Raw genomic sequence first — 25,377 nt, forward strand, 5'->3', positions numbered from 1 at the left:
GTTTGGGGTAAGCTGTTAAAGATCAGGCAAATAGGCCTGGAAAACCCAAGCTCTTCAGCAGTGAGCCAGACCCACTCAGCCCCTCAGACTGTCCTGATCCACGGGTCAGGTGGTGTTTCTGCATTATTAGTGATGCTGTGGCAGCTCTGAGGGGTGTGTCCTGAGCCTTGCGGGCAGAGTGGTGGGGAAGCCTGGGCACCAACCCTAGGGATTACACTGAAGAGGAGGGGTGGAACATATGCTAGATGTGAGTGACTGGTGCACTCTCTTCCCTGGCTGTGTACCTGCAGCACTGGTAGGTCTGCCTCTCCTCTTATTCCACGTATTATACATTGGCTTTGTTTTGTGTCTCTGCAGCTTAAAGAACAAGATCTGGGTGAATGAGTTCAGGTGAGTTACTGCCTTTTTTTCTAGCTTGTACATGTCCTCTAACCCCTGATCGCTGTATTAAGCAGGACAGGCCCACCCTGCTTTGCAATTTGTTTTACGTGACTCTTAATTGCCAAATGTTGAGGGAGCATGTTTTAAGGATAAACTGGGAAAATCCAAGAGCATATCACTGGAAAGCATGCCTGCCTTGTGTGGAGAGCAGTATTGGCTTGAAAAATCTGCAGGACTAGTCTGCTGATACTCCATCCTGGGACGTGTTACTGTTCTACTGTTCCAAGCAAGGGAAGCAGGAGGTGTCCTGCTTTGCCTGTGCTGGTAGCAGAGGATAGCTGCATTCGTTAAATGGAACAGCATAGTGAACAGTCATAAGATGGGTATTTAACCCCAGAAACAAGGAGTAGGAGACATCATGGCTAAGCAGCAGTGTAGGAAGATCAAAGTCATCCCTTTATGTAAGAGTGGAGATGTTGCCTTGGATATAGTGCAGGAAGAGGAGACATCTGGGGAGGGAGGGGGAGTGGCAGTTTCTGGAGGTCAGTAAGCATTCGGGTCTTAGCATTACTTTCTATCTGAACTTTCAGGTATGGTGGCTTTTCCTTGGGAGCGAGCAGTTCCCTCATGCTTCCTCCAAGCCATGAAGTCACTGATGCCATTAAACAAGTGAAGAAAATCTTGGAGCTAGCACAGGTGAGCAGATGTCCCCCATAAACCCAGGACGCTCTGATGTCAGAGTCCTATTACTTGGGAGATGACTTGGAAGCCATAAAATGAGGAGCATTTGTATGTTAGCTATGTTCAGTGGGTTCTCCCCATTACCTCTGAACTGGCATCTCCAAGATGGTTATCTGGGAGCAGCAGGCGGCTTGCATGTGTGGCTTCTGCCCATCACCAGTTGCAAGCCAGCGGGGATTACAGACACCTCCAAGTGTTTTTTGGCCAGACAGAGTGAGCTGTCTCAGGGAATTAATAAGTGGTTGCCATCTCCTTCAAAACCTTAGATGAGTCCTTGTATGCTGAATCTGCCTTGGCTCCGAAGATAATCTGGGCCACTGCTTTCTTCTGACACTGCCTGTGGGCTGCGATGTCTCTGAAGGTTGCCTGCAACCCTGGTTAATACTTATTGCTGGGTAAAAAGCAGGCCTAAGGCTGATCTCTCTTACCAGTAGCACTGCAGAAAGGAAAGGAGGGAGGAAAGCTGCAGTTTCTCAGCCTTCTTGCAACCTCTGGCTTGGTGAATGCAGGCTGCAGAATGGAAAGAAAACTCAGAGCTGTGAAAAACATAGCATAAACCCCTGCTAGGCTCCAAGACATGAATAAAGGCACTCTTCAGAGGGGGTAGATAACTCTCTCTTTGTTGTTTGCAGGGGAGTTCTGGAGATCGGTTTCTCAACAGCTTGTCAAGTTTCATGAAAGGCCTGGATACAAAGAACAACGTGAAGGTAAATTAATCAATCTTCACTGCCATACCTGCTATTTGAAACTCTGATAACCTGGAGGTTTTTTTTAGTTAGCACAGTCCCAGTAGTTTGCCTTGGACAACTGTGCAGACGAGAGTTCTTTTCATTTGCTAGTGGAGCAAATGCAGCTTGTATTCTTGTGTGGCTTTCCCCAAAATCTGTTTCTCCCTTGGAGTCTAGGTGTAAGGCCCAGACGGAGTTCAGTGCTAGCTTCCAGCAGCCTCTTGTGGTTATTGACCAAACTGTACGTTCTGGAAGGATGTAGAAAGAAATTATAAATGCCTTCAGTAGAGGAAAGGAATTCCTCAGGGCTGAGGAGCCTGTTGAGTAGCTGATGTACCTAGTGCCTTTCTGATGCTGATGTGGTCTCTTGCAGGTGTGGTTCAACAACAAGGGCTGGCATGCCATTGCGTCCTTCCTCAACGTGATCAACAATGCCATCCTTCGGGCCAACCTGCAGCAGGGCAAAAACCCTAGTGCTTATGGGATAACTGCCTTCAATCACCCACTGAACCTCACCAAACAACAGCTCTCTGAAGTGGCCCTGTAAGTTCTGACATGAATGTAGATGGCTTTGGGTTCATCAGCAGCCGATTACTGGAAACAGGCAGTGTAATCTTCAGACCTTCTGCTTCTTGAGAAATTCCTCTCAGCCATATCCAGAAAGATGGCTCACCATGAATATGGTCGTTCTTTTGTCCCAAGGTGCCACTGTTTGACTAGGAAGCATTGATAGTTCCTCTTTGGTTTTGCCCACTGTCTCAACCTGGGATGGCACACAGTAATTCACGAGTCTTTCTGCACTAAGACACTGACTACACTACACACTACCACTACAGCCAGAGTCAGGACTCATAAGCTGTATCATGCAGATACATCCATCAGATCTTAGAGCAGTGGCAGCTGACAATCAGATAGCTCTGAACTTTAAAAAACAAAAAAAGACAAACTTCCAACAACCCCAAGTGGGAAACAAAGTGGTGGTGATAAGGAAGGCAGAAAACAGTCTCTTATGCTGAAGTTACCAATCAGTTTCCAGGCTGTGGTGCTGTGCTTGAGATGCCAGCAGGCTGTGTATGTTCCCTTTGTCATACAGCTAGAGAAAAACTGTACAGTTAAGACAGCCTAATGTGGTTTTACCCTGCAAAACAAGGACAGCAGAAGGAGAAACAGTTTCTGCACTGCCCGCCATGAGCTGCCTCATTTCATCTCAAAGGAGCCAGCACCAGCGTACAAACACTTCACTTCCTAATTTATTTTTTTTTTTGTCCAGGATGACCACCTCTGTGGATGTCCTCGTCTCCATCTGTGTGATCTTTGCCATGTCCTTTGTTCCTGCCAGCTTTGTAGTCTTCCTTATTCAGGAACGTGTCAGCAAAGCTAAACACTTGCAGTTCATCAGTGGTGTGAAGCCTGTGATCTACTGGCTGGCCAACTTTGTCTGGGATATGGTAAGGGCTCTGTAACTGCGCTAAGCTGCCCTCCCTTCTGTGTTTGAGGGCTGTCTGTTGCACTGAAGTGCAAAGCCCACTTGGGGTCGGTGGGCACCACATTAGTTCAGTGAATAAATGGCGTATGACTTCTGTGTTTACTCTCCTGGGGCAGTGGTTCACTCACCTCAATAGGACAGTGAACATGGAACAGGGGATGGGAGGGCAACCATAAGCTCAATCATCAGCATTTATTATGCCACTTTATACCTGCCCCAAAATGTTGCTTGTGTAGCCCCTTGCTCTGCTCTGTTCAAAGCAGGTTTTTTCAACCTGTGGTGTCCAGAACCTCTGAGAATCTGTTATCTGCTTCTAGAGGGACAAAGAAATGTAAATTCATGTATACTACATTTTAGTGCACACGTGTGACTCTCCAAAGAGTCTCCCATTGGAAACAGCGTTGGGAATGCTGAAGAACGTTGAAAACCATTGGTTCAGAGCAGAAAGACCCATTTCATTTTTATTTTTTTTTTAACCTGGAAACAAATCTAAAGCCCTATTTTTCACCTTCCAGTGCAACTACATTGTTCCAGCCACACTAGTCATCATCATCTTCATCTGCTTCCAGCAGAAGTCCTATGTATCCTCCTCCAACTTGCCTGTGCTGGCTCTGCTTCTGTTTCTCTATGGGTAAGGGACTTCTCATCAGAAGGATCACTGGGAAGGCTCTTAAGTTGGAAGGTGCTTACTTGACATTGCTGCCTTTCCTCTTGCCAGGTGGTCCATCACCCCTCTCATGTATCCAGCCTCCTTCGTGTTCAAAATCCCCAGCACAGCATATGTTGTGCTGACCAGTGTGAACCTCTTCATTGGCATCAACGGTAGCGTGGCCACCTTTGTCCTGGAGCTCTTCACCAACAATGTACGTTTCCCCAAAAGTTCCTCACTGTCTTGTGCTGCTGTGATCTAGTTCCGTGTTGGTGCTATGTTGCCTTTAGCAGCCAGTTCTCCAGAAGGGCTAGCCCCTGGTCTGTACCCGTTAGCTACTCCAGTGGTTTAAACACAGGTTCTGATTGAAATGGGTTAAAGCCCACTTTGGCAATGTTTATAGAATAGTGAGGTGTGAAGGGAACCTTCTGACATTGCCTAGTCCAACCTCTGAGCAGGGTCAGCTCAGGGCTGTCAGATTTTGAACATTTCCAGGAATGGAGAGTCCACAGTCTTTCTCGGCAACATCTTCCGCTTCTCAACCACCCTTAGGGGACAAAAAATATCTTCCTTATGTTCAAATGAAATTCCTGTATGTTCTTCATAAGGTGCAGTTTCTGTCTACCACAGGTCATTTCAAGCACTCAAGCACTTACTTGCCCTCAGTTTTGCCTCCTGTGGAAGATACCACTCTTAACTGTATTGGGAACCTATGCACCTCACTCCAATTTTTCCAAAGCCAGGTGCCTGCTGGGGAAGGTGCGAGTTCCAATCCTGCCTGTAGGCAACACAAGATGTCTTAGCAGGCCACATTTGATGCACACTGGTGTGAAGTGTTCCTTGTGGGAGGAGGTTGAGGAGACCCTGTGCAAGTTGCCTGTTGATTGTTACCACTGCCTGTGGTCATAAGGAGGCAGTCCTTGATGACGGTCCCTTTTGTTGCAAGGCCTGTTTTAGCTCAGTGAAAACATGTACATACTTGACGTTAAGTGTCTGGTAGAAAGTCTCCCCAGGATCCTGTGAGTCCAACCCAACCTGTGGGCTAAGTCAACTGGAAGACAACAAAGCAAAAGGATTACAGTCTCCAATATGGGATAGGGAGGGGTTACCCACAGCTGCTGAAAGCATGACTTTTCTGTCTTCTCAACCTGTAGCCTTTCTGCATGTTGTTATTTGCAGACACTGTCTTTTAGACTGTGAACATCTGGAGGAATCTCTCCTTTGGTGCAGTTTGTTTGTATTAATAACATCTTGAGCAATGCAACAACACTGTCCAGAGGAGCCATGGCACTGGCTCTTGGGAGAGCATTTCTAATTCTGGAATCTTTGTGAGATTGCAGCGATGGGGGAGGGAGGGGTCAATCACAACACGGGTCACATTTGGTGGGTGGTGGCTGCTTTCTGCTCAGATGGCTCACTGGCACTTGATTTTGTCTTAATAGAAGCTGAACAACATCAATGACATCCTGAAGTCTGTCTTCCTCATCTTCCCCCACTTCTGCCTGGGGCGGGGGCTTATTGACATGGTAAAAAACCAGGCCATGGCTGATGCTCTGGAGAGGTTTGGTAAGTGAATTTGTGTATCAGAGGGACAGTGGCCTGAACTGAGCACAGAAAGCCCGAGTCTGTTCCAGACGAGCACCCTTTGCTCCTCTGACTTTTCAGGAACTGAAAGTGCATGATTTGCAGCACAGATTTGATTGAAGTTTTTTACGAAGGCTGAAAAGAGTCTGTCAGATGTATTCCCAAAGTTTTGAGTTATTATGGGCATTAAATAAAATTGTATAAAGCCAACTGTATGGAGAGGATTATTAGGCTAGGTGTGAGGAACGGCTGAGATTCTGGAACAATTTTTTTTTGGAGGGCAGGGGGATGCAGATGTCAGGCCTGAGTAACAGTCTTTCTGTGCTTCACTAACCTTTTGGGAAGGTGGACCAGCTCTTCTTTGGCAAACCAAATTTTCTGGGCCCGAGTCCCAACTTTGCTACAGTAAGAAATGGGCATGCAGCCACAGCTGGCCCCTTGTATGGTCTATCCCTTCCCTCCTCCTACTGGCTGCTCTCCAGTTGCCCTGCTGCCCAACTTGGTGAGCTCTGCAGGAAGAAATGATATCCTGCTCCTACTGCTCTGGAAAGGTGACTGTGCTTTTCATCTCATTTTGGCAGGAGAAAATCGTTTTGTGTCTCCTCTGTCATGGGACCTGGTGGGAAGGAATCTCTTTGCCATGGCGGTAGAGGGCGTTGTCTTCTTCCTTATCACAGTGCTCATCCAGTACAGGTTCTTCATCAAACCCAGGTATGTTCCCTGCTCCACTTCACCACTGCAGGCAGGTGAAGTTTTCATTGGTGTCCCCCATGAAGTGGGGAGAATATTAACTATGGAGGCCCTGTCATCTGCTAAAGCTTTATCGTGTTGCTCTCTCCAGGCCTGTCTATGCCAAGCTGCCTCCTGTGAATGATGAAGATGAAGATGTAACCAGAGAGAGACAGAGGATAATTAGTGGAGGAGGACAGAGTGACATCTTGGAAATCAAGGAGCTAACAAAGGTGACAGAAGAGTTCTGCATTCCTAAGACTTGTTGGTACAAAACCATGCAGTTTACCAGAAGCTTTATTCAGGGGAATTTAGTGGGGTCAAAACTGGAGCATGTGTGGAGTGTTGAATATGTATGGCTCTGATTGCAGTTCTCTTTGACATTGTCTTCTCATTCTTTCTTCTGTTTTTAGATTTACAGAATGAAGCGAAAGCCAGCAGTTGATAGGATCTGTGTTGGAATCCCCCCTGGAGAGGTAAGCTCATCTGTCAAATTCATTGCTTTTGCTATTACTGCAGTATTTAAGAGCAACAGGCAACAAAGGATAGGGTAAAATCAGAAACAGATGATGCTGAAATTACATCAAAGGAAATTGCCCACAATTTGAAGCTGTTTCTGATTCTGTGTCTCTCTGCCTTTGAAGAAAATACTGAATTGTCAGTCTGGCACCAGAGGCCAAACTCTGATACCCTCAAAGGTGTGGCACTGCACCAAGGTGACACCACAGTTCGTTCATTTTCCCAGTGTAAAGATTTAGACTTAAAATGAAAGTCCAAAAGTGTTTCTTTTCCTCAAAAACTCACTGAAGACTCCCTCCAGCTGTCCTGAGGGTCAAGTTTGCTCCTTCCTATCTTGTCAGTGTTGAAAATGATGCAGTTGAATCCTGTTCTCAAACACACTGTGTTCATCTGCTTTTTTGTATCCCCAGTGCTTTGGTCTCTTGGGAGTAAACGGTGCTGGCAAGTCATCCACTTTTAAGATGCTAACTGGAGATACAGATGTGACAGGAGGAGAAGCTTTCCTCAAAGGAAACAGGTGAAAGACCATGCATCTTTTGTCTGCTTTGTATCAAAGCAGGTCCTTTGCAGTTTTCTCATCCAGCTTTTGCAGCCTTTGTTCCACTGGGAGCAAATCTAAACTCTGCCCCACTTTTTCCTTTTTCAGTTCTTGGCATCTGTTTCAGCCCTTTGCCAAGTCCAGTAAAGTACTTCGGTGGCTTAGGAAAATTGATTTAATTGGGTAGCCACTGAATACCTGCCCCCTTATGTTTAAAGGTCACATTAAAAAAAAAAAGTGGGGGCAGGTAGGGACAGAGAAAAAATATGGCCAAAATGGATTTTAGGATCCTGTTTTTGTTAGTTCAATTATTCCAAAACCACTGTTCCACTTTCCTGCTTTTAAGAACTAAAATAGCAGTGTGTACTGTTGAAATTCTCACAAAGGGGTTTTTCTTTTATAGTATCTTGTCCAACATCCAAGAAGTCCATCAGAACATGGGCTACTGCCCACAGTTTGATGCGGTTAATGAACTGCTGACAGGGCGGGAGCACTTGGAGTTCTTCGCACTCCTGAGAGGTGTTCCAGAGAAAGAAGTCTGCAAGGTAAGTGAAATACGGTAGGACCCACTGCAGTGACCAGCTGTTCCTGCTTGTGTGCGCTCTACAACACATGCAGTGCTGTGATGTGAAGCTGCTGAAGATACTGTATGGTGAAATCTGCCCACTTTCCTTCCAGAGCAAACCAAAATTGTTGTGGTTTTCAGTGCTGCCTAGGAAAGTGTACTAAATGGAAGGGCAGGTACTTTTTGTCCTGCGTTCTCATAGCAGATGCACTTCTCTGCTGAATGACTTCTTTCTTTTAAGAGTTTAAGGGCTGTGGAGCTGCAGGTCATGCAGAACCTCACCTGCTTTCAAGAGTTAATTCTTCAAAGTCCCAGGGAGCAAGCACTCTACAGCTTAACAGGAGCTCATGGTGGCTGTTACATTCCAATTGATCATGCTGCATCATTAAAGTGCTGCTATTTCAGCATTCAGACATGGGGCTCCACTGACAGTCTTCAGGCAATTAATGGCAGCTGCTAGTACCATACAGTACCCTTCTCAGTGCAGTTTCCTTGGGTTAACAGCAGTTCTCACTATGTGTCCTGGGCGCTGCAGAACAGGAACTGCTATAGGTAGGAAGATGACATCTGTACCCAGTGTTTTGGGTAGGTCCAGATCTGGTGCCTAAGGTATGTCCAGGTATCCTAAATACCTCTGAGAGCAGTGATTATGGGTGAAAACAGCAAGCTGCTTTGAAGGTTGCTGGCAAGTTCGTCTTTGTGATGTTCCTACTTAGCCCATATAAAAGGGACCCAGTTCTGGATGTGATCAGAGTAGTAGCTGAATTTCTTTCCCCTAACACTTTAGTCCCCAGGGCAGCAGTGCCTGCCTGTTGGCACCAGTAGTAATACTCCTGAATAACAAACCAGATGCCCCCCCATCTGTCTGAAGGACTAAGATGCACCACAGTGGAATTGCTGTGTGTCAGTAGTGACCGTGTCCCTGCTGCAAGCCCACAGCAACTGGAAAGCTAGCTAAAGCTGGTACTGCTAAGAGCACTACACCAGGGGGTAACATGGCTCAACTCATGCTCACTGGCTGATAAGCTGCAGCCATTTGATATTCTAGCCTTCCAGGGGCCAGATAGCATATATCCTGATCTAGAGGTGAACAGGGTGTTTCAAAACCTACATCCATGCCATATTAGATAGTCAGATGAGTAGCCATTCTGAAAAATGTTTTTAAAGCCAAAGCTCATAAGGAAAATGGCATTGTGTGGATGTTGGCTGTGCTTGATTTGAGATGGTGGTGTTCTGTCTCTTGTAGGTTGGCGAGTGGGCAATTCGGAAACTGGGCCTTGTGAAATATGGAGAAAAATGTGCTGGGAATTACAGTGGAGGGAACAGGCGCAAGCTTTCCACAGCCATTGCCCTCATTGGAGGGCCACCTGTGGTGTTCCTGGTGAGTCTGCGACCTTTGCTCATTAATGTTTACCTTGAAAAACAGAAAAATCAGCTTAAAATGAAGACTAGATATTTCATGGCTAACTAATGTTTAAATCTCATGAGACCCCACCTGGAGTACTGTATTCAGCTCTGGGGCCCCCAGCATAAGGCCCTGGACCTGTTTGAGTGAGTCCAGAGGAGAGACATGCAGATGATCAGAGGGCTGAAGCACCTCTCCTATGAAGACAGACTGAAAGAGTTGAGGTTGTTCAGCCTGGAGAAGAGAAGGCTCCAGGGAGACCTTATAGCAGCCTGCCAGTACCTGAAGAAGGCATACAGGGAAGCTGAAGGGGGACTTTTTTACAAGGGCATGTAGTGACAGGACACGGGCAAATGGTTTTAAACTGAAAGAAGGTAGATTTAGATTAGATATTAGGAAGAAGTTGTTCACTGTGAGGATGGTGAGACACTAGAACAGGTTGCCCAGAGAAGTTGTGGATACCCCATCCCTGGGAATGTTCAAAGATGGAGCTTTGACCAGCCTGGTCTAGTGGAAGATGTCTCTGGCCATGGCAGGAGGTTTGGAACCAGATGATCTTTCATCTTTGGTCCCTTCCAACTCAAACCATTCTATGAAATACATCATTAGTCACTTAATCATGAGCAAAGAGCACGCTGAAATAGATATTTAAACTATTTAAATGTAAGTGCAAGCTATAATGTGTCTCCAGGCTTCTAGTTTTGAAAAGTCATTGGGTAAGTGGGGGTCTTGAATGTGATGCCAAACTGCCAGCAGTGTAGCATCTTTACTACCTTAGTACCGCTGCAAAGATTTCTATACGTACCAAAAATAACAGCTTTCTTGATGGACACAAATTAATCTTACTGTGCAGGAGAATTTGTCCTGTGTTTTTAATAATGCAATGAAAATTAGAAGTAAATAACTTCAGATTAATATTGAGGGCAAACCTTAGGCTTACTGAAATTGATGGTGCAGGAGAAAGTAGTGCTCTATTTAAACAAGCTAATTGACTTTTAACTTTGTTTAGAACTGGATATTTCAAGATGTTATAATTGCAGAATAAGCTGTACTTCCCAGATCTGAAAAATAAGCTTGCTAACTTAAAATTTGGAGCATAAATTAATTTCTCATTTTGGAAAATGAGTCAAACATGCTTATTTTCAATGTTTCCAGTATGTGTAATCAGAATGAAAAGGTAATTTCAGAGATGAGATATTTGTTGGTAGAATATATCAGCATAACCTGGATTTTGTATATATTTTGCAGGATGAGCCAACAACAGGGATGGATCCCAAAGCACGTCGTTTCTTGTGGAACTGTGCTCTAAGTGTAATCAAAGAGGGGAGATCAGTGGTGCTCACATCTCACAGGCAAGTAGCAGCCCAACTGTATCATGTCCTGGCCTGTACATCTAGCAGGGCTGGATGCTAGATTCTACTTGGCTGCTCTGCACTTCACTGCTCTTTGCAGTGCTAATGAAGTTATTTCTCCTACAGCATGGAAGAATGTGAAGCCCTGTGCACTCGAATGGCGATAATGGTCAATGGGCGATTCAGGTGTCTGGGCAGTGTCCAGCATCTAAAGAACAGGTAGGTTTGGTGGGGTTTTTTTTCACTTACAGCACAGAGTTGTTTGCATTTTTAGGGAGATAGTCTGACTTAATTCCTCATGCAGCATTTCCATTGCTATTCTGACTATGGGAAATGCTGATGGAGTTTAAGCTGCACTTCTGTTTCAAAGGCACTTAATTCCTGTGCTGGCCGTCCTGTTTACAGGTTTGGAGATGGTTACACCATAGTGGTGAGAATTGCAGGAGCAAACCCAGACTTGAAGCCTGTTGAGTTGTTCTTTGGGCATGCCTTCCCTGGAAGTGTCCTGAAGGAAAAGCATCGGAATATGCTGCAATACCAGCTTCCTTCCTCGCCATCCTCCCTGGCCAGAATATTCAGTATTCTTTCCCAGAACAAAAAGAGACTCCACATAGAAGACTACTCCGTTTCTCAGACCACACTTGACCAAGTAAGTTTTCAGTAGCCTGTCTGCCAAAAGCCTTTTTGTGCAGAGGCAGGAATAAATTCACCAGTTTGCTGGATCTGTCTTTTAAGGGCATTTCAGCAGAGTACTGAATTCCAGGACTAGTTCAGGAAGCCCGGTATATAAAATACCCTGAATTAATGAAAGTACATGGTGATGTGTGACATGGCCTTTTTTCTCGTAGGTATTTGTAAATTTTGCTAAGGACCAAAGTGACGATGACCACGCGAAGGACCTGTCGTTGCACAAAAACCAGACTGTGGTAGATATTGCAATCCTTAATTCCTTCTTGCAAGATGAGAAGGTAAAAGAAAGTTGTGTGTGAGCCAATTTCAGCAAAGAAATGATGAGCAGAATGCGGACTTCCTTTTCCTGGGATAGAATACTCCCGAAGAAGAAGCTATGGGAAGAGAAACTGGACACTCTACTGATAACCATTCAATGCAATGCAATTCAATGCAATGAAAACAAAATTCCTTTACAGGGGCAGTGCCTCACGGAGTCATCTTGTACTGTTCTCAAGTGAAAGACTTGAACTTAGCTCATTACAGTATAACTCTGAAGCTGTGGTAAGGCACCCATCAGATGCTGTGGGCTTTCAACCATACTGTATCTTGTCCTGTACAATATGTTTTCACTAGGGTTGCAAAAATAGCTCACTGAAGAATCATGGCCAGTGGTTATTTATAGGTATTTGACATGCGTGTTTTAATTTTCAAAACATGCATGTTAGGAGCGGGAATTCCCTGGTGCTACATCCATTGCTGGCAATGAATGCACCAATGCAGTCAGTGGCAAGAAAAGTCACCACCAGTGTTGTAGCCTTAGGCTGTGAAAACTTACCTGACCATCTGCTTTTCCTAGACTGGTGTAGGTGAGTTAGTAACAGATCTGGGGCCACAAAGCAGTACTGTGGAGGTGGGATGGCAAGAGACAGGTCATCTTATCTGTACATCTCCATCAGTAAGTGGTGATATGCAGAACTGTGAACCCTGCAAATGCACAGGATTGTCCCACCAGCATCACAACCAGTAACTACTCTGACTAGGTTTTTGTGTAGTTAAGTACTCTCCTGCTCCTTTGAGGTACAGCAACAGTTGCATGAAGACCTAGTAGGAGGAAGTGGGTGAGAAGCAGACCTAGATTTTGGACCACAGCAGCTAACAGTAGTTATACAAGCTGCTAATGCCAAGAGCAAATTCTAAATCATGAGATGTCACTCAGATATGTAATATCTGCTCTTTAACCCCCTGCTTTGCACCAGAAAGGTACCCATCATCTGGAATTATTGCTTAGCGCGAGCATGTTGCCATTTCTGGCTTTGCCAGATAAAACTAGAAATGAGATGTAGATTTTTTTTTTAAACAGTATTATTTATGACTTTAAATAGGTAGGTAGCATAATTAAGGATTGAAACTACTTTCAGTTGATCTTTGTAGCCACAGTATTTCTTTACATTATGCCTGTGATGCTATGCTCTCATTCTATCCATTCAGCGATAGCTACATTCGTGATCTGACCAAGTTCCAGACTCTAGCAATCAGTCGCTATCTGCAATTACTTCAAGTTGTTCACCTAAAATTTTCCTGTTTGGAAACTGGTATAACATTAGATAAATATGTAAGTTTCTGCTTCTGTGGTGCAGTGTAGTTTCAGTCATTAGGTGATCCCTAACTGGAGAATACACCCTTGTGTGACAAACTGCTTCAGTAAAAATCCCCTTGAAGAACAAGATCGTTTGAAATAGTAGTGCTGCAGTTAATCAGTCAATTGAAGTTTTACAAAGCCAGAATAATATTAGAGGGGATGTTACGTAATAAGAACAACCAATTCTTGTTCATGTTGTACAACAGTCATGGGAGAGTATGCTTTCATTAATATACTTACAGGCCCTTCTGTCTTGCTTTTACATTCAGAAACAGGTTCAGTCATATGGCTTGAATGAAGTACAGTTCCTGGGCTATTCCTGTATGTCATGCCTCCGCCTTAAATACCCGTACAGGTTCTGGACTATTTCTTGATGCTTCTCTGCCATGAATCAGTCATGGACCATTTTCCCCCCCCCCCCCCCCCCCCCCCTCTAAGTGCCCATAGCAGCCCAACAAATGGTGAAAAGGCTGGCATGAGCCTGGAGAAGGTTGATTACATATTTCCAGGTATACCTGGTAACACTGACCAATTCAGCATTTTGAAAATACAGTTAAATAATTAGCACAAATTCCCAGTCCCTGCTGTTTCTTGCCTTCAGATAAAGTAAGAGCTTACTACGTGCTCTGCTGAAGTGCCTTTTTCATACTTTTTTTTTTTAAATCTATATAATACATTGCTAAGGGGATTGACAAAGGAGTGTAATGGGGATTGGTATACCTCACTTAAAACATGCTTTGTTATTACCTTTATGGCATTGTCACCCTATGGGGATGAGTTATGGGGTGATGAATATACCAGAGTTCCAGGTGCAGAAAAATTACTGATCAGCTGAGCTACAGCCATGACTTCTCTGTAACAGGCTGCAGGTATGTTACGGTATCATTGAAACACATAACATGTATTGAAGGCTTACCACTGCTAAAAATTACTATTACAAATCAGCATTAAGTCACTGAAGTGAAGGGCTTAAGTTTTGCACTGTACCAAGCTAGTGCATGTAGAACTAGAACGAGTTCTGGGAGGATTTAGATTTGGTCCTGAAAGGGCTGTGGTTTGCTCTTTGTGACTGCTTATGTAAATTAGCAGGAAACAGTGGTTGCATCATAATGCTTTTTCCGTAGCCCACCAAAAAGAGATTCTTGATTCCTATTGCCCTGTGACTGTCATGCCCACACAGAGTCCATCTGTGACAAAATGTTACAGTAAACATGGATGTTGACCAAACCTATTTCACAGCTCTGACCTGTCTTGTTCATACTGAACAGACAGCATAATGCAACTCTCACGATCTGTCATGGAGTAAGTTCAGCCAGCCATTAATTTACTCTTTGAAGTGTGTGTTGGGGAAAAATCACTCAAGTCACATACGGTAATCAAACCACTCTTGATAATGAAACTGCACTGAGGTGTTAACTTATTTTAGATTTTTATTACTATTGACACATTGCATCCCTCTTTGTAGTACATTTGTATTTCAGTAAGGAGTTGCATTTTTCCCCATGGTTAAACCACCACTTTGTGCTTATCTTTCCCTCCTGAATTACAGTTGTTCCTTCGTTCCAAGCACTTTATGCTATCTGTAATGGGATCTATTTTTGCACTGGAATATCTGTTAACTTTGCAAAAATCTTGAGATTTCGCAACTGAAGTTTCTAAGTTAAATCCTTAAATGGACATTTTCATTAAAAGCAAAAAAAAAAGTATATATATTTGTATTTGCTAATAACTGTTACGTGAAGTATTAAAAGGCACTCTAATTGCCTTGTGTTAAGTAAAAAATAAAGCTTTTATGGCACCATTGGTCTTTGAAGTGTCATTTTTGCATGTGTTCTTTTGCAGAGTGCGGTTAGAAGCTCTTGTTTTGCCCAAGTTTGTTTTGTTGTGAACTTTGCATAATGTACAAACACGTTCCAGTATCTCTACAAATTAACATGGGGCACATGTTTTCAGGAAAGTGAGATGGTACAAGATCTGAAAGGCAAGTGCTACTTTAAGCTTCTAAAGTTAGGAAATAAAAAGGTCTCCAAGTCCTAAAAAAAGTGAGTGGTGTAAGTCACATCCAGCTGCAGAGCACAACAAACTTACCTGGATGTTTCAATTCCCAAGTCAGGTACCTGCCTCTGAACAGAGGTGTGGCAAGTTGCAACTATTGATAACTTCATTCTCTTTGCTAAAAATACCCTGTAGATGTTTTCACTGACAAAGCAAAATGTTATGTTTGAGTATAAAGACTCAAATACACTGAACGTAGCTAATGCTTAGCTCATACCAAATTAAAGGAAGATCATTCAAGTTAATACTAGGTTGATTTTCAACAGGAGTTTACAAATGAAAGCAGAATAATGGTCCAATTTATCAAAGGAAAACTGATGTTAAAATTTTGCCTGCTACTGACCCTAGTCCCACAGTCCCCCACCAACAGAGTTCCAGAATCCAACCAATTTTTGAAGTTACACTCATTAGGAAAATCCATCCTGAGGTAAGAAGCCATTTAAAATTCCCTGGCTTTTCTGTTTTAATCTAGCATTCAGCTGATGCTTTGCGTAATGTGCTTGATTCATCAACTCTTGTCAAAAGACAACAGACTTTGGAATAAAGCATACCTCTAACATGCTGGCAACAAAGCAAATAGTTTTACTAAAAAAAGGTATATTGTTTTTAGTACGCCTCTCTTTGATTGTTTATTGGAATAAAAAAAAAACAACTTGATTTTTGCATTCACATAGAAAAAAAATATTAATTCCCTGTACCATTTTTCAGGCCATGTTTTCGTTACTAAAAAACCAAAAGTCCTCTGAGTTAACTGCCACAAGGCAAAGTTCTGAATCAAATTTGTAATGATGGTTCATCAACCACTTATACCTTAAAAAGGCATTCTTTAAAATGTAAGACAGTGAGTGGTCTCTGTAGGAGTGCTTGTTCCACCCTGAGAGTCCTACAGATGGCTTTGCTGGCAGGAGGCAAGGATGAAGACTTAGGTATAGGAGCTGGGACCTGTTATATTCCCTTAACTACTGCACCTGGATTCCATCCACCCACCTTGGACATAAGCTAATTGCCAACAGCTGGGTTTTTAGTGCCCTCCATGACATCTTAATGCATTTTACAGAAGCAATAATCACCATTAGCCAGACTGCACCAAAATACATCAGTAGAGAAGTGAAATCAATTGCTCATTGCAGATCAGTGATTAACCTGTGGAAAAGCCTCCAAGTGCTCTGCCAGCTTAGTAACCTTTAAGTCGCAGAAGAGGGTGCTCTGTACCACTGTACACAAAACACATGCTTGACTTTACAGCCCATGTGCCCTCTGCCCGGCTGCTATTCACTCTAGCTTACTGGCTTTGAAGTAACTAATTATCAAGACTGTAGTTGACCAAAATGCAAGACCTGCAAAATGGAAAACCCACGTTGCAGAATGGGGGTTTTAATTTCACAGTTTAAAAAGAGTAAGAGCTTAAGATGTAAACTGCGGGAGGGGGCCTGGAAATCAGGACCCTGTTAGCTGAAAGGAATGTGCTCGAGCTTGTAGGCCACAAACCCTGGGAGGACAAGGAGTGTGAATAGATAACAATCAGCAGGATGAGTCATGCTGAGAGAAGATAAGGGAAAGAGGAACGGATGGTGCCAAGGAAAGGTAACACCTTGCTGTTAATTGATGGTAGTTAACCACCAATCGGGGATTGCCTAGTATGCAATGCTTAGCTTCAAGAACCAAACTGTTTAAAACGCGCAGCTTCTGAAAGTGTATATAAACTCGTGCTTCTGTACAATAACTTGACTTTTGCTTGCATCAAGCTGCATCCCATCTCTTCAATCGCCACAGTAAACACTAAAAATTCATGCTTTATACAAATTTATTTGTTTTGTAACAGTCTGGCAAAGAGTATTTCAAAGAATGTAAGCATCTGTTTGTAGGTGTAATGTAAGGTGAGTAATGTAATGTAATCGAACAAGAAGGGCTAATCGACTTCAGCACTCTAAACAAGTATTAAAATACCTAAGGCAAAGCATTATGTAATCCACAGTTTTGAGGAAGTTTTTACTGAACAAAAAGGGAAAGGGATGAAGCAAACTACAAGACAGAGAATAAATGCTCATCTCATGGCAGATTTCGTAACACACTACCTGACCAGCTCCACTGCAGCACCTCCTAGGTGCAATTCTAGCCACCTGGATGGTTTACATTACTCAGAATTAATTCAAAGCATTCGAATGAGAAGTCTGATTAAAGCATAACTGAGTAACAGATACATGGGGACGTTCCTTCTTAAACCAGCACACAATACCGAAAATGTGATAATTAGGAGCATCACCAAAGTATGTTATGAAAACGATACCAGCTCTGAGCTGTACCGCTGGAAAAGAACACTTAACTTACTAGGTTAGAGAAGTGATCTAGCTATGAAGAAAAGTTTTATGAGCTGATGTGTTAAAGACAGGTGCAGCGTGGTTCTTGCCATAAGTGATACTGCTAGAGTTCTTTTTCCTGGGGGTGTAGGAACTTCACCGTAAACTTCTGTTTAGCAGTTGCTATCAGGCTTCCAAATTTTACTGATTTACATTGCTAATGGTCAGCATTTTGTACCTATTTCTTGTAAATTGAAGAACAGCTCTGTTCATGACATCACATGTCCACCTGCTGGCACCTGCTGACAGCACTTCCATCCTGGCCTTTCTGCCATAGGTTACATCCATTAGAAGAAGGTTACTTCAGCGGCGAGCATTGCAGAGGAATCAGGAGCACATTTTGCTGGGAGGCCAAGAATCTGACACTGTCCCGCACTGAAATTAAATACATACTTAATTAAGACAGTAAGCCAATGAGAAATAATACTTTTCACAGCATACATGCAGGTAACACTATTGTGTTCTCTGGATCCATCATGTCTTACCAGCTGCTACCACTCTGGCATCTTCATGGGCACTGTGCCTTCCCGCTGCCCGGTGATCTGGGCTCTCATTCCACCACATCACGTGGACTAAGAGAGTACAAACAGTCAGCTGAATACTGTTACGCTGCAATAGAACATGTACTGTAAGTCCTAGCAGTCTGCCTTCACCTGTTAAGGTGCCTTGCATTTAAGATGCCAGGCAAGTAAGTGGTGGGTGATCCTTTACTGAGCCTTTAAAAGGTTTGACTCTTTTAACATCGAATCTGAGAGACTTTGAACATAGCAGCACCTGGCTTAAGCCTATAACCCAATACAAAAAGCTGGGTTCAAGGACTGTTTACAGTACTTTGGCGATCCACACCAACAATTTCATCAAGCCAGCCAATCCTCATCCAGGACAAGGGCTTGCCCCTCTCCTTCTGTCCCTTGCCATGCTAAAGTCTGTAGCAAAAACTGAGTAGTACCTGTGTTAAGTAATCCATACTCCGTGTGGAAAACACCAATCAGCTTGGTGTAGCCTGTGTTGATGTGAGCATTGATTGCAGCTCGAAATGCTTCACCCCACAATGCTGGCCCACCAGGCTTCATCTGGAAAGTAACCCATTCATATACGCCTGGAAGAAAAGGCAAAGACAACCTCAAGGAAGGACATACAAATTAATATGCCGGTTCTCAAACAGTGTGTCACGGCTATGATGTATTTATTGTGAAACCATTACTGCAATTCCTCACCATTCGGGCTCAGCAGGACACGGAACTGGCCCTTCATCCCAGCATGCACGGTATCTCACAGCTTCCAGGGGCTCACAAGAGCACAAGCAAGCAGCTTGCTAACTGTGGCTAATTCAAGTTTAAATGCAAAAGTTAAACCGGGACCATGAGTTTCAGAAAGCTTCACACAAAGCCCAACTTAGCAATTTTCAGTGTTGCCTGGAAATTGGGGGAGATTCAGACTACTTTGCAGAAATTACAAATAATCATACATGTTTGTGGGCTTTGGATGGCTGATTGAACAATGCAAGGTGTCCTTTTCCAAGACTGGTGATGAAGTGGTTTATGACATTATAAACACCTTTGATTCCTGGTAATCGGTCACAGCGAGATCTGAAGGCATAACCAACAGACCAGGGCTAGCTTAGCATCTCTGCTCTGTGGGAAAATCACCCTTGTTTGTAGAGAAATGGCATGATTTGCTGAAAAACTTCAGTCCTGCTACAAGACACATTATCCATCTCCTTTCTATTCAGGCAGTTACTCTAGATCACAATTCTTGACACTTAGAAAGCTAGACATTTGCCATATGGCAATGTATGCCTGGTCTCATTCTCCAACAATGGGCTGGAGATAAACTAAAATGGAAATGAAGTGTTTGAAAAGTCAGCTCTCCAGTCTTCTGAGAAAACCAGACTGTTTTCAGATTCAATTGTAACAGCAGAAAATTCAGAATCACAGTGAAATAAAGAACAAATACTGTACGTATGCACATGCTAAGGGCTAAAGCAAGGCTCGTTTAATGTCACTTCATGCAACCGAGCCTCCAAACATTCACAAATCTGGGAACAGTCAATACTATTAATACCACATGTGCTATACAGAGATTTAAAATGCGTAAGGACATAACATTTACACCTGTTATATGATACATACAAAGTATGCTAGACTTGCATGTATCTTTAAAAGGTTTTGTTTTCCTTAAAAGCATTATGCAAAAGAACTGTAACATCAAAGCAAATCACTAAAAGAGAAAAACCTCTGTGAAAGAGAGCCATCTTTGTCCTTACTGTCTCCAGGGAATGTCCTCTCACTGATGGATGGCCAAAGCAAGTCTGGGATGACTGCTCTGACTACAGCACTGCCATTTTGTGTGTTCATTTACCAGTTCACACACCTCTTTACAACTTTAATGATCAGGGCTCTATTTAGTAATTGATGTTAGTGTAAAATCCTTCTTAAAAACTTTGTCCCTCAGCTGTGTTACGTCACCTTTTTCACATGACATGTACATGCACTTGTTACATGAAGGGTTATAAAGCCACGGAATACCTGGCTTAAACTTTAAGCCACTTTTTATTAGTCCATCAGCATCAGTAATTTTAATCAGCAAAAGAGAAGAGAAGCTCACCCCCTTCTTTTAGAGGCTTCCCAAGTTGACACCAGGGTACCAAATAAGCAACCTCATTGTGCTGCTTTTCTATCAAGGGGAGAACTGGGGAGATGAATTTTCCCTGCCAGTCTTTGTCATTGGCTAGTGCATGCCGGACCGCTGTTCTGTGAGCAAAATTATCTGTAAGACAGGAAAAAAAAAAAAAAAAGGAAAAAAAAAACTATGAAAAAAATGCTCTTAATGTCACAACAGACTCAAAATGTGTAATTACAAGGAGGTAAGCTGCACTTATGTTTTTAAATCAGTATTTTTCAACAGTGTTTCCTTTAAATTCTGCAAAAATCTTTGCTTTAGCTGTCAGATTTAAATGGTTTCAAGCCAAACCAAATTTTCTAATAAAGTTTATTAAAAAGTTAAAATATGTTAAGCGATGTTACTGTTAAGAAAAGTTCATAGATGGCATCCACAGGAACTACTGGATGTGGCAACAGTTACCAAGCATAAAGAGATTCAGAGAAAGCACAGTGGATAAGGAAGTGGAAAAGAAAATTCAGAAGGAATATTATCCTAGCAAGAGAAAATTAAGAAAAATATGAATTTTGCCTTGTACAAAATGACATCAAAATTACAAGTGTAAAAGTAATGTTCCTTTGTTCAGCCACATGAAAGTTATTAAATGCCCAAAATCTAAACCTTTCTTCCTTTTTTTTTCTTAATTAAAAACAAAATCACTGAATTAAGAGTGTCTAAATTTCAAATGGTTAGGCTGCAGTGGCATCTTAAGCAGTACGTTTATGCAGACAGCTTTCAATAATACAAGAGAAAAAAACAACATCTGAGAATGGGAAGAACCTTAGGAAATACCGGGATCTTGGGCCTACTAAAAAAATATAAGCAGGGATTTGATGAATCAAGGAGAACTGGTATTGTAACTTACACATGTAAACAACATTAGAAAATGAAAATTACAGGTTTTTCCTTAATTTTGCATTTTGAAAGTTTCTCACAGATCATTGAAAACAGAGGGGTTTTGTTTTTTTTAAGAGACAAGAAGTAACAGCTAAGGCTAAAATGTTCTGAGAAGCAGGACGATTTATTAACCACAGATGCATGTAAACTCGTAATATTCCTGTCAACAAATGGCTGGTCCCTTTAACCCTCCAGGACAAAAAGTGTGCCACTTTATTCTGAACAGGTACTGTGACCATGCTGGATTTCGACATGCAGACCGAGGACTTCAGAAAACAAAATTCTCTGTCTGCATTCTACCCTGGACTGCAGCAAGTATACAAAGAAACTGTGTTGGGAGTGCCTTCCCACCTCCCCCTAACCAGAGTATCCAGTTCCCTTGGGCTCCACAAAGAGCACAGCCAGCACACCTAGTTTTTTGCGTAATTGTAGCAGTTCTTGGCTCACCAGCACCTTCCCGGTCAGCACCAACTCCAACAACATAAAAAGCTGATTATACTGCAGGAAGCCTGTCGCTACCAAGGCTAAAGGAGCAACCACGCTTCTTGCGCCTGGGGAGTCTGAGCTGGTGGAATGGCTTCCCATTCTCAGCACAGTCCAGCTGCAGAAGTTCAAGCATGCAAACTGCACGCTCATTGTTTTAGGGAGTGACTGGTACACTGAACTAAAATTTGAAAATTATACATGCATACCAACATACACAGACTACATATAGATTGCCTGCACTTATGTGTATTATCTTATTAAGGAGTTCTCAACTTTTTCTCCATCCATTTTGAAATTGTGAAAACACCTGCAGTTCGGGAACTGGCCCTATGTTAAAAACACTTACCATGAACCAAGCAAGCACTACCGCAGTTCCTCTGTTACACCTGTTCTGAGATTGCTGTTTAAGAATGGCTGTAATTCTCTCATCCCAGCATGTCAAAATTGACCTGACAGCCTCTGCAGCGTTCTTTTCGTAATCAGTAAAGGAATATTTTAATTTTATTTTAATTTTCTTACAGTAAGAGGAACAAATAACAACCCAGTAAGCATTCTTTTCACCTTCTTACCTAGAAGAAAGGGAGCAGAGAAAGACAGCAGAGTGGTGTAAAGGGATACTGAGCATACCATACTTCCAAATGTGGACCACCTTATTCATCGCTCCCAGCTCCGCAGACCAGATTCCCACCAGCTCTGAGTGAGCTGTGCGAAGGTGAAAGTACTTGTTGGCCATTTCCACAAACTCCTTCATCTTCGATGGCTTAATATCATACGTGCGAATTTCATAGAAAATGCTATTATTTTGTCTGGGCCCTGTAGCAAGGAATGCAAGTACCTGAGAGAAAATATTAAGAAAAATAACTAATTCTCAAGCCAGAAAACTGTCTTCTGTCTAATTTCTGGAGTTTTCTAAAACAGTGAGATGCTATCAATGGATTTTTTTACTGGTGGCTGGGAAAGGGGGGTACTTCATGATCTCCACTACAAAACCATCCTGTGACTTTTTCAGTCAGGAATAGTTCCCACGTGCATCCTTTGCTGCGACTCCTTCCGGCTGCGCAACAGGCTGTGATGTGTCTTTTACCTGTCACACTCAATTGTTTAATTAACAGCTCATAAAAACAAATCAGGATTTTCTTTTTCTCATACCTCAGGAAGCCAGTGGCAGGGTGCAAAAAGTCAGAGCAATGAAAAGAGAGTCGGCTGGACGCGTTATTCAAAGGAGAGGCTGCTGATGCCACCCAAGCAGAGGCAACGTCAGCACCTGCCTGCATTGCCCTTGTGCAACCAACTCAAACCACTGCCGTCTGTTTTCTGGTCACAACCCTTACACCAGTATCAGCAAATCACGTATTGCTGGCAAAAGAGAGTAAAAGAAAATGCCTGGGAAAAGGTCAATTCCTTCCAGCACAAGATGGCTAAAGCCTGCATCCTCGCCCTTCACAGCTGCTCCCAAAGGCTGCTCAAGCACAGTTTTTCCATTAACAGAACATAAAACCCTGCAGAAGCCCCACAGTTTGCCGGCTTTTGCCACTGCCTCAGCAGCCTGCGACACGCTGCCCAGCCCTCGGACACAACTAGAAAAATTAAGGCCCAGGGCCAGCCCTGCGTTTGCACAGCGGCGGCTGCCGGGCCGGTTTGGGCCACCTCTCGCTTCACAGGCACCAGCAGTGGCACGCACGGCGCAGCAGGGCACGGCACGGCACGGCACGGCCCCAACCGCACAGCACGGCACGGCACGGCCCCAACGCCACGGCACGGCACGGCCCCAACGCCACGGCACGGCACGGCCCCAACGCCACGGCACGGCCCCAACGCCACGGCACGGCACGGCCCCAACGCCACGGCACGGCCCCAGCCGCACGGCACGGCACGGCACGGCCCCAGCCTCAGCCCCAGCGGCACGGCACGGCCCAGCCCCGGGCCGCCCCAGCCCCTCACCCCTCACCCAAACCGCACCCCTGCGGCCCCCAACCCCGCCCTGACGCCGGCACCGCCGCCGCGCCGCGCCCCGCCCGCCCCGCGCCTGTCTGCCCCCGCCGCGCCGCGGCCGTTACCTCAGGGCGGGCCCAGGCCCGGGCCAGGCGGGCGGCGGCGGCGGCGAGGGGCCGGCGGAGCGCCCCTGGGGGCAGCATGGCGGGCGGCGGGCGAGTGCGGCGCCAGCTGCCGGGGGCGGGGAGCGGGGCGGCCGCTGAGCCGCGCCGGGCGGTGGGGCCACCTCCGGCCCGGCCCGGCCCGGCCCGCCCCGCTGCGTGGGCCGGCGGCAGAGCGAACCGCAGCGCAGGGGGCGTAACGCCGGGGATTGTTCCCGCTGGGGGCGGGGTGCGCACGGTGCGGGGAGATGCTGGCTCGCTCCGTGCCGGTGCCGCGGGCTCGCTCTGCCCCAGCGCCCGGCCTGAACACAGCAAAGCAGTACCCAGGCTGTCTAGCACTGCTCGCCCCTCACGGGCTGCCCCGGCGCAAATCACTGTGAATCGCCTGCCGCGCAGCATTTCCGCATCATTGGCGGGATCAGACTTGAGGTTGCATGGATACAAACTCCCCACCCACACCCTCCTCCTGAAGAAAGCCCCGTGGTTTGTCTCTGTGGTGGTCTTCTGGGTAAATCCAAGGTGCGTGCCAGGGGTGCACGGTGCCAGGCAGTGTCACCCCCTTACATCTGTATGCCCGACTGCACAGTCCCCGCTGTCACACGGTTGCCTAGGGGTGGGATTTTGTGATGGCTGAGACTGTATACCTTTGCAGAATTAAATAGTGGCCAAAAAAACCGTAAAGATAAAATTTCCGCTGGTGTCAGTGTATCCAGGGTTTTACCTATGGGAGTAAATCAGCTTCTAGCAAAAGATGGTTTGTGGAAGACTATCTAAATTAGCAAGGCAATGTCTCTCACGATTCCTCTTAATGGGGGCAGTGCCTATCTTCCTCCACCCTGACTAATTGATTTTGAGGGCCTCAGCATGGAATTAAGATGAAGAGAGAAATTATGGATTCATGCCTGTAGAGCTTTCAGGCTTTTTCCTCACAATTATGGACAACATTTCTCTTTGTTAAAGAAGGATTGTATAAATTGAGATTAAAAAAGTAGTTCTAAGAAACACTTTAAAGAGTGATGTGGAAAGAATGAAGCATCTGCACTGTATATATATATATATTGTATTTTAATGTGCAAGTGGTACTCTTGGTTACATTTTTTTATATCAGAAGAACCGAGCATGATACGTGCTAAAGTGTTCTTGCAATATGGCCTGAATAATTCTCATAGTTTCTACAGCAGCAGAACACCTGAAGTGTGATGATTGATGCAGTTATTGCCAGTTTAAGATTGGTGTAACATGGGGGGGGGGGGGGGGGGGGGGGGTTCTCCCTTGCAGACAAATTGTATTGCAGCTGAAGGCCGGGAATGAGATGGCACACACCAAAATATTTAAGGTTCTCCATTACTTATCTTATTATATGGATTATGTAATGTTCACAGCCATGTTGTGCTGGAATATTCCTTGACATTTTTAAAAGCTGTTATTTCTGTTTGAACTTTTGTTGTGCTTGCTTTCTCATCAGGAATGATCACACAAGGCAGGATTTGAACTGAGTAGTCATCCCAAATCTGGTTCTTCACCCAGTGTGCAAGAGCTGATCCATGCGCAGAGCTAAGGTACATGTTAATGGCACCTCTGTGCAGAGATGGGTGCTAGGTGGTGAATCCACAAAGCTAGCACCCCTCTAACACCTGGTGAAACATTTCATACACTTTGAACAAGTGTTTGCAATTATTTCTTACTGGTTCTTACCAGCTGAGTCTCCATTTAAAGGCACAGCGCTATTTCTTTTCACCACACCTGTTTTGTGGGGCAGAGGCATTGTCAGTAGGGGGCCTTCTTTGCTAGAGGGTTTTTACTATGCTAGTTAAGATAGTTGACACATAGTTCAAGTAAT

The 25,377-nt window shown here is 44.3% G+C and overlaps 3 protein-coding genes across 5 annotated transcripts in view; 2 read left to right on the forward strand and 1 right to left on the reverse strand.

The window, feature by feature from the left end:
* ABCA1 (ATP binding cassette subfamily A member 1) overlaps positions 1 to 14,791 on the forward strand; it is a 97,300-nt gene extending 82,509 nt beyond the window's left edge. For all 3 annotated transcript variants that reach the window (XM_055698771.1, XM_055698772.1, XM_014286394.3), the window contains 18 exons: positions 358 to 390; positions 972 to 1,077; positions 1,755 to 1,829; positions 2,224 to 2,393; positions 3,121 to 3,298; positions 3,852 to 3,967; positions 4,055 to 4,199; positions 5,428 to 5,551; positions 6,151 to 6,280; positions 6,411 to 6,531; positions 6,712 to 6,774; positions 7,228 to 7,334; positions 7,759 to 7,900; positions 9,167 to 9,301; positions 10,574 to 10,677; positions 10,804 to 10,896; positions 11,083 to 11,326; positions 11,526 to 14,791. In XM_055698771.1, the coding sequence (XP_055554746.1) occupies positions 358 to 390; positions 972 to 1,077; positions 1,755 to 1,829; positions 2,224 to 2,393; positions 3,121 to 3,298; positions 3,852 to 3,967; positions 4,055 to 4,199; positions 5,428 to 5,551; positions 6,151 to 6,280; positions 6,411 to 6,531; positions 6,712 to 6,774; positions 7,228 to 7,334; positions 7,759 to 7,900; positions 9,167 to 9,301; positions 10,574 to 10,677; positions 10,804 to 10,896; positions 11,083 to 11,326; positions 11,526 to 11,666 (2,227 nt within the window). In that variant the 3' untranslated portion in view covers positions 11,667 to 14,791. The remainder of the gene's footprint in view (positions 1 to 357; positions 391 to 971; positions 1,078 to 1,754; positions 1,830 to 2,223; positions 2,394 to 3,120; positions 3,299 to 3,851; positions 3,968 to 4,054; positions 4,200 to 5,427; positions 5,552 to 6,150; positions 6,281 to 6,410; positions 6,532 to 6,711; positions 6,775 to 7,227; positions 7,335 to 7,758; positions 7,901 to 9,166; positions 9,302 to 10,573; positions 10,678 to 10,803; positions 10,897 to 11,082; positions 11,327 to 11,525) is intronic.
* Positions 14,792 to 16,829: 2,038 nt separating this feature from the next.
* NIPSNAP3A (nipsnap homolog 3A) lies at positions 16,830 to 23,968 on the reverse strand. The gene is made up of 6 exons (XM_055698780.1): positions 23,502 to 23,968; positions 22,072 to 22,279; positions 20,008 to 20,169; positions 18,350 to 18,499; positions 17,886 to 17,972; positions 16,830 to 17,775 (listed from the first exon to the last, which is right to left on the reverse strand). Exons 1-6 carry the CDS (start codon positions 23,934 to 23,936, stop codon positions 17,699 to 17,701), a joined length of 1,119 nt encoding a protein of 372 aa, XP_055554755.1. The 5' UTR covers positions 23,937 to 23,968; the 3' UTR covers positions 16,830 to 17,698.
* The window catches only part of LOC102056638 (PH and SEC7 domain-containing protein 3), a 140,467-nt gene continuing 139,056 nt past the window's right edge, over positions 23,967 to 25,377 (forward strand). Inside the window, exons 1-2 of the mRNA XM_027816141.2 lie at positions 23,967 to 24,056; positions 25,003 to 25,096. Of these exons, the coding sequence (XP_027671942.1) occupies positions 25,082 to 25,096 (15 nt within the window). The 5' untranslated portion in view covers positions 23,967 to 24,056; positions 25,003 to 25,081. The remainder of the gene's footprint in view (positions 24,057 to 25,002; positions 25,097 to 25,377) is intronic.

The sequence above is a fragment of the Falco cherrug genome, chromosome Z, assembly GCF_023634085.1.
Source record: "Falco cherrug isolate bFalChe1 chromosome Z, bFalChe1.pri, whole genome shotgun sequence".
NCBI lineage: Eukaryota > Metazoa > Chordata > Aves > Falconiformes > Falconidae > Falco > Falco cherrug.

Bases quoted from the DNA above. Each gene is read 5' to 3' on its own strand.
- NIPSNAP3A (XM_055698780.1), bottom strand. From the start codon at position 23,936: ATGCTGCGCGGCAGGCGATTCACAGTGATTTGCGCCGGGGCAGCCCGT. The intron at 22,280-23,501 runs GTAACGGCCGCG...ATTTTCTCTCAG, and splicing joins GGGCCTGGGCCCGCCCTGAG to GTACTTGCATTCCTTGCTAC. The intron at 20,170-22,071 runs GTATGCTCAGTA...CCTGTCTTACAG, and splicing joins GGTCCACATTTGGAAGTATG to ATAATTTTGCTCACAGAACA.